A 12,398-nucleotide genomic window follows, 5' to 3' on the forward strand; every position below is an offset into this window, starting at 1 on the left:
AAAAAACAAACATTCATAGATTACGTAACGGAACAAAAGTTTTCGATGGTTATAAACGAAAAATCACAATTTAACGGTTATTTTAGCTCCGATTTTGATGATTTTTTACAAAAACACTCCTCGACCTTATAAGAATGTAATGAATAAATTTTATCTTTAATTTAAAGTATTTACACTAGTGGATACCACAAAAACTTATTTTATACTTAATAGAAGTATAATATTAACTCTAAGTGTTTGTTTAATCTACCGTTTTGATGCAATATGCATTCTACGAAGCTTTTTTCAACGATCCAACCGTCAAACTTATTTGTACACGTTACAAGATCGCATACGTAAAAAATCATAAAAAACAAACTTTCAGAGATTACGTAATGGAACAAAAGTTTTTGACGGTTATAAACGAAAAATCACAATTTAACGGTTATTTTATCTCTGATTTTGATGATTTTTTATAGATACACTCCTCGACCTTATAAGAATGTAATGAATAAATTTGATCTTTAATTTAAAGTATTTACACTAGTGGATACCACAAAAACTTATTTTATACTTAATAGAAGTATAATATTAACTCTAAGTGTTTGTTTAATGTACTGTTTTGACGCAATATGCATTCTACAAAACTTTTTTCAACGATCCAACCGTCAAACTTATTTGTACACATTCCGAGATCGTATACGTAAAAAATCATAAAAAACAAACATTCAGAGATTACGTAACGGAACAAAAGTTTTCGACGGTTATAAACGAAAAATCACAATTTAACGGTTATTTTAGCTCCGATTTTGATGATTTTGTACAGATACACTCCTCGACCCTATAAGAATGTAATGAATAAATTTGATCTTTAATTTAAAGTATTTACACTAGTGGATACCACAAAAACTTATTTTATACTTAATAGAAGTATAATATTAACTCTAAGTGTTTGTTTAATCTACTGTTTTGACGCAATATGCATTCTACAAAACTTTTTTCAACGATCCAACCGTCAAAATTATTTGTACACATTTCGAGATCGCATACGTACAAAATCATAAAAAACAAACATTCAGAGATTACGTAACGGAACAAAAGTTTTCGACGGTTATAAACGAAAAATCACAATTTAACGGTTATTTTAGCTTCGATTTTGATGATTTTTTTACAGATACACTCCTTGACCCTATAAGAATGTAATGAATAAATTTGATCTTTAATTTAAAGTATTTACACTAGTGTATACTTAATAGAAATATAATATTAACTCTAAGTGTTTGCTTAATCTACCGTTTTGACGCAATATGCATTCTATGAAACTTTTTTCAACGATCCAACCATCAAACTTATTTGTACACATTCCGAGATCGCATATGTAAAAAATCGTAAAAAACAAACATTCAGAGATTACGTAATGGAACAAAAGTTTTCGGCAGTTATAAACGAAAAATCACAATTTAACGGTTATTTTATCTCTGATTTTGATGATTTTTTACAGATACACTCCTCGACCCTATAAGAATGTAATGAATAAATTTGATCTTTAATTTAAAGCATTTACATTTTTTTATATATGAGTGATTGTATATATATATTTTTACATTTTTTACACTTCTACAATAATTATTATTAATTTTATTAATTTTGCCCACAAATAAAAAACATTATTCATGAGGGTTTGAAGGATTTTAAAAATCTAAACGATAATATAAGTGTAACAATTATCTATTCGTGGAGGAATAATGATAAATCACGAGTGTTTATATATTCTTTCACATTTTTCATATTTGTATGTATGTCTTCTTAGTTCTTGCATATACAAATACTATACCAGTATATTTTAATTTTGGACAATAATATGTTATGTAAAATTTATCCTAGTAATGATAATAAGAAACTCTCATAATAAAAATAAATAATGACTAAAACTTTTTTTTAATTTTTTTTAAATTTATATAGAACAATAATACAAAACTATATATTTAATATAGAATATATTGTATATATTAATATGACTATTGTATTTTATAATAAATCTTTTAGTAATTAAACTTTAAAATTATTAAAATAATTTTTTTCTTAACGGGTCAAAACGGGTTACCCACGTGTTACCCGCGTGTATACCTGTTAAGAACCCGTTATTAACGGGTCACCCGATAGTGACCCGATAAGTTATCGTGTTGACCCGAAACCCGTTATTTTCGTGTCGTTTTCGTGTCGTGTCATCGTGTCGTGTCAAAAACTGAACCAATATGGGGGAAAATAACAAAAGCACAAAACGGCGCCTGACACCTGTGCATGTGGATATTAACTTTATGATGAGCAAAGTTTTGAGAATTGTTGGTGCTATTTACACACGTATTTTTATTTTTTATATATATTTTTTTGTTAATTTTTATCATTTGATATTTTTTAATTTATAAGATCGGCAATAATAAATTAATAAATGTGTGTGAAAGTAAAAAGAGGTGTGTGAATAATACTACTCTTTGAGAATATGACACTTGGAACACAAAAGTTTTAAGTTATTTTACTTTGGAAAGGGCACAAGTACCTCAATATTTGGTCCTTTTACAGCATCTTGAATGCATTAGAAAATTTAGACTCAAATTTTATATTTGAGTTTAAATATGAGTTTAAGGTTTTCCAATGCATTGGGACTTAAAACTCATGTAAGTTTCTGAAGAAGCTGAGACTCAAGTATGAAATTTGAGTTCAAGGTGGAGCCCATGTTAATTTTTTTTTAATTAGGAAAAATATTATTCAGTGAAAAGAAAATAGATTTGAGTTTTGAGTCTAGTAATCTCCAATGCAATTGTTAAAACTAAAATACGAGTTTTGAGTCAATCATCTCCAATGCACACAGCTGAATTGTTAAACCTCTTCTCATAGACTCAAAACTCAAATATTTGAGTCTTTGTATCGAAGAACAAAACCAAAATACATAAATTCATTACCTTTTTAATACTAAAATACAAGAATATAGAGTTAGAATTTGAGTGCTCTTAGTGGTCTCAGACTGAAGGAAAGGCTAGCTCGTTATTGACAATATTTGAAAGAAGATGATGATAACTCATTCGAGCCCTCGGTCTTCCCATATGCATATTGTGTGTTGTTTTCTGAACATAAAAAAGAAAATACTTCACACGGGAGATTCGCTCTCTACTGTGAGTGCTCAATAAGCACACACTACATGCAGACAAAAAAATAAGGCCAGGCTATAAGTTTTATGAAACTATGGTCGACATATGTCTCGCCTGCATGCTATCACTTTGACGTCTCAGATACATGTAAGTTCCTCGCCTAAGAGCCGCTGCAGCTCTTGCTTTGGCAGCAATAATCTTAGCAATCTCAACAAGCTTGTCAGTCTTAAGTATACCATCCAGCAGCATGTGCACAAAACTTGTCAGCCCATTTTACCAGCCCCGGCGTTTTCGTTTGGTCAAGCAGTTCGGTTCCTTGCAGCTTCTCGTTTAGAATGAGCCACCCCAAGAAACACCCGAATGAAATGGGTATCCGATCTCATCTCCGCCAAAATAGTTCGTCGCCTTTGCTGGATTTCTCAAAGGCTTCCCCCAGCAGCGCCAGCCCTCCTGTCACTTGCTCGATTGCTGCCATCTTTGCCTCCTGAAAGAAACTCGGTAGTCGACGGATTTGAGCTTAAGGGCAATGCGAGCCCTCGTCACGATTACTTAACTTAGTTAACACTCAATTTGTGATCGATTCGAACACCCGGAGCGGTGTATCGAGATGTAGAAAAGTCTCTTTCCAAAATCACTAAATTAGGGTTGTTTTTAGAGCTTTTTCGGGCTTGTGCCAAAATAAAAATTGCAAGCCTTGACTTTTGAGTGAAGTTTTTAGATTCATTCCAAGAATATTTAACCCTACCCTATAACTGTTCTGATTCTGAGCCCCTGTGCGCAAGACGAAAGTAGCACAAGTGAATCTCACAACGCATCAATAGTTGACAATTATTCACATAATTATTTTCTTTCAATTAAATCGTCTACCCATATTATAATCAAGAATGGTTCGTATAAAAAACAACTACTGAACTAATAGACTCACCTAAACGATTTTTTATTTCACTGTCAAATTAACATAAAAACCAGACACAAAATAAAACAGGCCAAAGTCCCCGAGTTTATCAAACTACAGCAGTCTAACACATCCGACTTAATCACTCGTTTAAATAAACAAGATCCGTTAATTAGATTCACTAATTAATCATTTGGGAGCCCCTGCACCTCTCATTTTGGCCGCAAGAATCTTAGCAAACTCAGCCAGCTTGTCAGTCTCCGGCATGACATCCTTCACGGCAGGATCTGCACTGAACTTCTCGGCCCATGTGACCAGCCCTGGGATCTTTGCGCCGTCCAGAAGTTTGACCCCATTCATTTTCTCTGTGACTCTGAGCCACCCCAAGAAGCACCCGAACGCAATGTCTAGGTACCCAATTTTGTCTCCACTAAAGAAGTCCTTGCCTTTGCTGGTTTTTTGAAAGGCTTCCTCCAACTGAGCTAGCCCCTCGGCAACTTGCTCGACTGCTGCCTTCCTTGCATCATCTCCTTGAGCAGCACCAATGCCTTTCATCGCCGGAAACCACTGCACCAGAGGCACCAATATATACAAAAGTGAACATATTTTAGAACACGTTTGGAAAATTCTTTTGTACGAAGCAATTATGCAGATATTAATCATTCTATAAGCAATTCCAAATAGATCTTATTCGAGACCTAATAAAGAGAAAGACTAGCAACAAAACCTTTAAACATATTTCATCAAGTAATGAATCACACTGATTAAATTATGAGGCTCCGCTCCAGGGAGATTGGCGGTTGTCCGCCCCTCTTTGGAGGGTCGGAGCCGTCATTTCTCTGCCGTCGCCGCAACCACCCCATATTTTAAATAGCAAAGAATAAAAAAGCGACGTGCATCATTCATCAAATCCCTTACATTTAACTGGATAATCCAAAAGAATAATAATAAATTAATGAAATCAGCCTACAACAATTAAAAATTAAGGACATGAAGATAAACCATGCAGTTACCTTCTCATCGATATAGGCAGCCCAGAATCTTGCAGTAGCGCGATCGAACGGGTCAGAAGGGAGGATAGATGGGCCAGAGGACCAAACCTCATCGATGTACTCAACAATGATGAGAGATTCACAAACGGGCTTGTCGCCATGAATCAGAACTGGGATTTTCTTGTGGACGGGATTGGACTGGAGCAGAAGCTGGCTTTTGGATCCGAATGTCTCCTCCAGAAACTCATACTCCACCGACTTGATATTGAGCGCGACCCGAGCCCTCATCACGTATGGGCTCGGCCACGCTCCCAAAACCTTCACGTTGCTCTTCGCCATGATTAATGATTCAGATTTACTCGCAAACAAGAAAAGCTCTCAAAATGCAGATGCAAAATCTGTGCTTTGGGATCCGGTTATTTATGAATGTGCATGAAAGATAGTAAGGAGAAGGTAAAGGTATAGAAAGTGATATTTTGGTGTAAAAGTAATGACAATATGTGTGGCAGTCGGGAGAGGTTTCAAAGGCAGGAAAAAGAAGTTAATATCCAATGTGTGGATGGGAAGAGACTTGCATAGATAATTTTAAAACACATGATAATGTATTATTTATGAAAGATGCTACTAGGTCTAGATAATTGAGAAAAATTTGCATGCAATCAAAGTTAAATTATCACGTATTTTAACTTCTCGCTTGACACGTCCTGATTTTTTGCCATATTGAGTTTCAGCGTATTCAACGTACTTCTATTCGGTCTTGTGTTCAGATAGGAAGTTGGTGTGTAGTGCGGCTGAGATGGGAGCACGTAAGACGACAACAACTGGAACTGCGTGGCTTATTCTGCATTCAGTCATTTCTGCTGGGCACTTGTTCCCTGCACACATCTCTCACAAAAAAATAAATGTGATAAAGATTGATAAAGGAGATATCATACAGGGCGGTCAACCCACCCACCTTTACAAAACTAAAACAAGCAATTTTCAAAGAGAAGGTAATCACCCAATGTGTGTGGGATAGAGAGGGGGAAGCTAGCCAAATGTGGGATTCCATGGCTAGTTGTATCCGAAAAGTAGCAAAAGAGGTATTAGGAGAGTCCAAGGGCTTTGCCCCACACCAAAAGGAATCTTGGTGGTGGAATGAGGAGGTACAAACAAAGGTGAAGGCTAAGAAGGATTGTTGTAAAGCCTTATACAAGGAGAGGACCGATGAAAATGGTGAAAGGTATAGAAAAGCGAAGCAAGAGGCGAAGAAAGCTGTCAGAGAAGCTAAGTTAGCGGCTTACGACGATATGTATAAACGACTAGATACCAAAGAAGGAGAGTTGGATATCTATAAACTATCTAGAGCAAGGGAAAAGAAGACAAGGGACCTAAACCAAGTGAGGTGCATCAAGGATGAGGATGGAAAGGTTCTTGCTACAGAGAACGCGGTTAAAGACAGATGGAGAGGTTATTTTCATAATCTCTTCAATGAAGGACATGAAATGAGTGCTTCTTTAGGGGAGTTGAGTAACTCAGAAGAGTGTAGAAACTACTCTTTTTATCGTCGAATCCGGAAGAAAGAAGTGGTTGTAGCTTTGAAGAAGATGAAGCATAAAAAAGCAATAGGCCCAGACGATATACCAAACGAAGTGTGGAAACTTTTGGGAGAGACAGGTATAACATGGCTCACTGACCTTTTCAATAGGATTTTGAAAACGAAGAAGATGCCAAATGAGTGGCGAACGAGCACTTTGGTGCCTATCTACAAGAATAAGGGCGACGTACAAAATTGCATGAACTATAGGGGTATTAAGCTAATGAGTCATACAATGAAGCTCTGGGAGAGAGTCATTGAGCATAGATTGAGGCAAGAGACACGGGTTTCGGACAACCAATTCGGGTTCATGCCAGGGCGCTCAACCATGGAGGCAATCTATCTCTTACGAAGATTGATGGAAAGATATAGAGATGGGAAAAAGGATTTACACATGGTCTTTATAGATTTGGAAAAAGCGTATGATAGGGTCCCAAGAGACATTCTTTGGAGGATTTTAGAGAAGAAAGGAGTACGAGTAGCATATATCCAAGCTATAAAGGATATGTATGAAGGAGCAAAGACTGCCGTAAGAACTCATGAAGGACAAACCGAAAGCTTTCCCATAACTGTAGGATTACATCAAGGCTCATCCTTAAGTCCTTACCTTTTTGCGTTGGTAATGGATGAGTTAACAGGACATATTCAAGATGATATTCCTTGGTGTATGCTGTTCGCAGACGATATAGTGTTGATAGATGAAACTCATGAAGGGGTAAATGCAAAGCTTAACCTTTGGAGAGAAGTGTTGGAATCTAAAGGTCTTCGCCTAAGCCGATCAAAGACAGAATATATGGAGTGCAAGTTCAGTGCAAATGGAGGCCAAAACGAGTTAGGGGTGAGGATCGGAGATCAAGAAATACCAAAGAGCGACCGTTTTCGTTACCTAGGATCTATCTTGCAAAAGAACGGAGAATTAGATGGAGATCTCAACCATAGAATACAAGCTGGATGGATGAAGTGGAAGAGTGCATCCGGCGTGTTATGTGACCGCCGTATGCCACTGAAGCTCAAGGGAAAATTTTATAGGACGGCAATAAGGCCGGCGATGCTGTATGGCACAGAATGTTGGGCGGTGAAACATCAACACGTACACAAAATGGGTGTAGCGGAGATGAGGATGCTTCGTTGGATGTGTGGGCACACGAGAAAGGATAAGATTAGGAATGAGGATATCCGGGGTAAAGTAGGAGTAGCCGAAATTGAAGGAAAGATGAGAGAAAATCGGTTACGGTGGTTTGGACATGTGCAAAGAAGGCCTACTGACGCTCCGATTAGAAGATGCGACTATGGGACAGAGGTTCAGGGCCGAAGGGGTAGAGGAAGACCTAGGAAAACTTTGGAAGAGACTCTAAGAAAAGACTTAGAGTACTTGGATCTAACGAATGACATGACACAGGATCGAGCACAATGGCGTTCTAAGATTCATATAGCCGATCCCACTCAGTGACTTGGATTTTCCAAGTCTCCAACCGAGAAGTTTTCCTCACTCGGAAAATTAAGGGAACACTACCCCAACCTACATGCTCCACTCAGAAAGCTTCAACATACAAGCTTCAACAAAAGAAAATTCAAAGAACTTAGCGAAGAAGGCTTTGGTGTATTTAACACAATACGTTGAAATGAAGGAAAGCTTATTTATTGATATCCCCGATAAGCTACAAATATGTACATATACATGAGTCAAAATAAACACACAAGAGGGAGCCTTCACAAAGGTTGCTTAGGAGAAGTCTCAGCAGTCGGTAGAGCCCCAGAAAGAGAAGGCACCGGAGGGGGATCATTTGGAGCCTCAGTACTGGACAGAACCCTAGAAGGAGGAGGCATCAGAGGTTGATCATTTGGAGCTTCATTACGCGGTACAGCCCCAGAAGACGAAGGCAATAAATGCCTTTGGAACAAACCCACAAATCTCTGATGATCAAGTAAAACCTGACCATCAGTTTCCTTCATCTGGTCAAGCTTCCTCTTCATGTTTGTAGCATAGTCATGTGCGAGCCGGTGCAACTGTTTATTCTCATGCTTGAGCCCTCTAATCTCCTGTTTGAGACTCATCACTTCAGCCGCCAATGATTCAACTTGGCGGGTTCGAGCAAATAGGCGTTGGGCCATATTAGACACAGAACCTGCACACTGAACACTGAGAGCCAGCGAATCCTTAACAGCTAACTCATCAGACCGTTTGGAAAGTAGTCTGTTATCTTTGGGAGTGAGAAGGTTCCTGGCCACCACCGCAGCGGTCATATCATTCTTCATCACGGAATCCCCAACGGTAAGAGGACCAGTAGGGGAGACGAAGGATGGGCGCCATATGTTGTCTGGAGAAGGCGGGGCTGCCTCTTCAACAAGGTTCAAGTCAAAACGACGGTCGGAGGGGCCAGACATTTTCAAAGGTGTTGAAGAGAGAAGAGGTCGGACAAATCAAGATCTTAGAAGTGCAAGAATGAAGCTTCTACTGGTGGAGATTCAAGTGTGCTTTGGAACTTAATGCCAGCCCCTATAAAAATCTGCACTCGACGGAGCTTCAGAAATCGAAGAGGCGCCTGCTCAGAAATCGAAGAGGCGTTTGCTTTCTCAAAAGCTGGGCTGCTTAGAGATCACGAGGGTTGATCTCAGAAATCGAAGAGGCGTTTGCTTTCTCAAAAGTTGGGTTGCTCAAAGACCTCGAAGGCTGATCTCAGAAATCGAAGAGGCGCTTGCTTTCTCAAAAGCTGGGCTCCCCAGAGACCACGAGGGCCGATCTCAGAAATCGAAGAGGCACCTACTTTTCCAGCCTTGTCAGCACCTGTCACACGCACACTCAGCTTTGCGGAAATTATGGGCATTATGTCGAAGACTTGTGGGGAAGTAGAAAACACATGAATCTTACTGTTCAATCACCCACTTCCCACACGCAACAATAGCTCATGGGTACCACAGATAACTTTGCCAAAGTTCTCTGCCAAAGTTGAGCACGTGAAGCTTGCAACTCCCACTACATCGCTCTGACCAAGAAGTGTAAAAGAATAGCAAAGAAACAGCACTAACAAAGTTTAGACCCATAAATTTTGAAGGTCTAGCTACCATATTATTACCCACAAGGGTAAAGGAATAATACCACTGCTGGATAATTGGAAAGTCCCTGTGTGTCAACCTCTGTGCTTCGTGGCAAGGTAGACTAGCAAACATGCCCAACCTTTACTCACATTCGAGAAAACACTCCCAATAAGATTGCTTGCTCCAAAATCGAAGAGGCACCGTCCTCCGAATCTCGAGAGCCAGACTCCCAACATGACTAAAAGGTCGTACCCAGTGCACAAGACTCCCAACATGACTACTTTCTTAAAAATCGAAGAGAGGGTAAAGGAACAGTACCATTGCTGGATAATTGGAAAGTCCCTGTGTGTCAACCTCTGTGCTTCGTGGCAAGGTAGACTAGCAAACATGCCCAACCTTTACTCACATTCGAGAAAATACTCCCAACAAGATTGCTTGCTCCAAAATCGAAGAGGCACCGCCCTCCGAATCTCGAGAGCCAGACTCCCAACATGATTACTTTCTCACAAATCGAAGAGACACTGCTCCCCGAATCTTCGAGAGCCAGACCCCCAGCATGATTGCTTTCTCAAAAATCGATAAGCATCGTTCTCCGAATCAATCGAAGAGGCGCTCGCTTTCTCAAAAGCTGGGCTGCTTAGAGACCACGAGGGCCGATCTCAGAAATCGAAGAGGCACCTACTTTTCTAGCCTTGTCAGCACCTGTCACACGCACACTCAGCTTTGCAGAAATTATGGGCATTCTGTCGAAGACTTCTGGTGAAGTAGAAAGCACATGAATCTTACTGTTCAATCACCCACTTCCCACACGCAACAATAGCTCATGGGTACCACAGATAACTTTGCCAAAGTTCTCTGCCAAAGTTGAGCACGTGAAGCTTGCAACTCCCACTACATCGCTCTGACCAAGAAAGGTAAAAGAATAGCAAAGAAACAGCACTAACAAAGTTTAGACACATAAATTTTGAAGGTCTAGCTACCATATTATTACCCACAAGGGTAAAGGAACAGTACCACTGCTGGATAATTGGCAAGTCCCTGTTTGTCAACCTATGTGCTTCGTGGCAAGGTAGACTAGCAAACATGCCCAACCTTTACTCACATTCGAGAAAACACTCCCAACAAGATTGCTTGCTCCAAAATCGAAGAGACACCGTCCTCCGAATCTCGAGAGCCAGACTCCCAACATGACTACTTTCTCAAAATCGAAGAGAGGGTAAAGGAACAGTACCATTGCTGGATAATTGGAAAGTCCCTGTGTGTCAACCTTTGTGCTTCGTGGCAAGGTAGACTAGCAAACATGCCCAACCTTTACTCACATTCGAGACAACACTCCCAACAGATTGCTTGCTCCAAAATCGAAGAGGCACCGCCCTCCGAATCTCGAGAGCCAAACTCCCAACATGATTACTTTCTCAAAAATCGAAGAGACACTGCTATCCGAATCTCGAGAGCCAGACCCCCAGCATGATTGCTTTCTCAAAAATCGAAGAGGCATCGTTCTCCGAATCTCGAGAGCCAGATACCACAGACCACTTTTTCAAAGTGCTCTGACAGAGTTAAAACATGTGAAACTGGCAGCTCCCACTACCGTGCTATGACCAAGCAGGGTAAAGGAATAGCATTACTACTTCTTAGGGAGACTCCTATATATGTCGACCTCCATCCCCAACAGACAGGCAGACCTGCAAAAATGCTCAACCCTTCATCATATCTGAGAGGGCACTCCCAACGAAGCCTTTCGAAATATTCAGCTTTCCTTCCCCCCGATAATACCTCTGCAAACAAGCTATACTAGAGCAAGAATATCTCATATCATCAGGGTTAAAAGCAAGAGTATCCCATATCATGCTTTTTCCCTGTCTTTTCCTTTGGCCTTGTTTTTACCTGCAAGACAAGGAGAAAGAGAGCAATCAGTCAGCACTTGGAATCAAGCTTCCAGCCAGGAACTGACTGCCTGGAACCCCTTACCTGATTACTTACCTGGCATTGCTCTCGAGTACTCATCTTCAACATCTTATATTTCCAGGGAAGATTCCGCATCTGCTTGAGGAACAGATAGGGCAAGTGCGAAGGATACAAGGAAGCATGTGGAGACAAGCGTAACAGCACACGTGCCGATACATCCATTACTCTGTCAAAAGCAAAAGTATCTCATATCAGCAGGGTGGAACGTACTCTAGATTTGATGGACTTGTTTTGACCCTCAAATTCTTCAGTCGGCCTTATACTCTGGAGGAAACCAGAAAACCCTCCAGCTCAGTTCAAGAATAAGCCTGTGGAAAGTTACTTCTTCAAAAGCAAAAGTATCTCATATCATCTCTTCTCATTTTTCTTCTCTTTATCCTTCATGCTGCTGCAAGATGGGGAGAAGGTGAACAATCAGTCGGAGCTCTGATTGCTTACCTTGTCTGTCACCTCTTTCAGCAGACCCCCTAGCTCGGCGACTTGGGGGACTCCTACTACATGGTTTGTATCGCGCTTGACCAAGCCTGAAACTACAAGTAAGCTTCAAGTGAAATTGATACATTACCTTGTGCATCTCCACCAGTTAAAGATACCACCCCTGGATGGAGGAATGGTACTTCCAGAGAAGATGCCACATCTACCTATGAGACAGATAAGGCAAGTCAAGACGACACCACACTCCGATACTTAGAAGTTTCGTGATTACGAGATCATTCTCCCACAATATTTCCTAATGTCATTTGTACTAAATCTTTCACTTGTACTCACTAAAGGAGAGCTTGAACCTATGTACTTGTGTAAACCCT

General features: G+C 40.0%; 2 protein-coding genes across 2 annotated transcripts in view; both read right to left on the reverse strand.

The window, feature by feature from the left end:
* LOC126606707 (uncharacterized) overlaps positions 1-10,183 on the reverse strand; it is a 43,375-nt gene extending 33,192 nt beyond the window's left edge. Inside the window, exon 1 of the mRNA XM_050274096.1 lies at positions 9,722-10,183. The gene's annotated coding sequence lies outside the window, so the exon portion shown is untranslated. The remainder of the gene's footprint in view (positions 1-9,721) is intronic.
* Positions 4,047-5,659, reverse strand: LOC126606706 (glutathione S-transferase U17-like). Its single transcript, XM_050274095.1, has 2 exons — positions 5,034-5,659; positions 4,047-4,587 (listed from the first exon to the last, which is right to left on the reverse strand). The coding sequence occupies exons 1-2, from the start codon at positions 5,349-5,351 to the stop codon at positions 4,210-4,212; spliced, it is 696 nt and encodes a 231-aa protein (XP_050130052.1). The 5' UTR covers positions 5,352-5,659; the 3' UTR covers positions 4,047-4,209.
* Positions 10,184-12,398: the final 2,215 nt, after the last annotated feature.

Source organism: Malus sylvestris, chromosome 16 (genome assembly GCF_916048215.2).
Source record: "Malus sylvestris chromosome 16, drMalSylv7.2, whole genome shotgun sequence".
Classification (NCBI taxonomy): domain Eukaryota; kingdom Viridiplantae; phylum Streptophyta; class Magnoliopsida; order Rosales; family Rosaceae; genus Malus; species Malus sylvestris.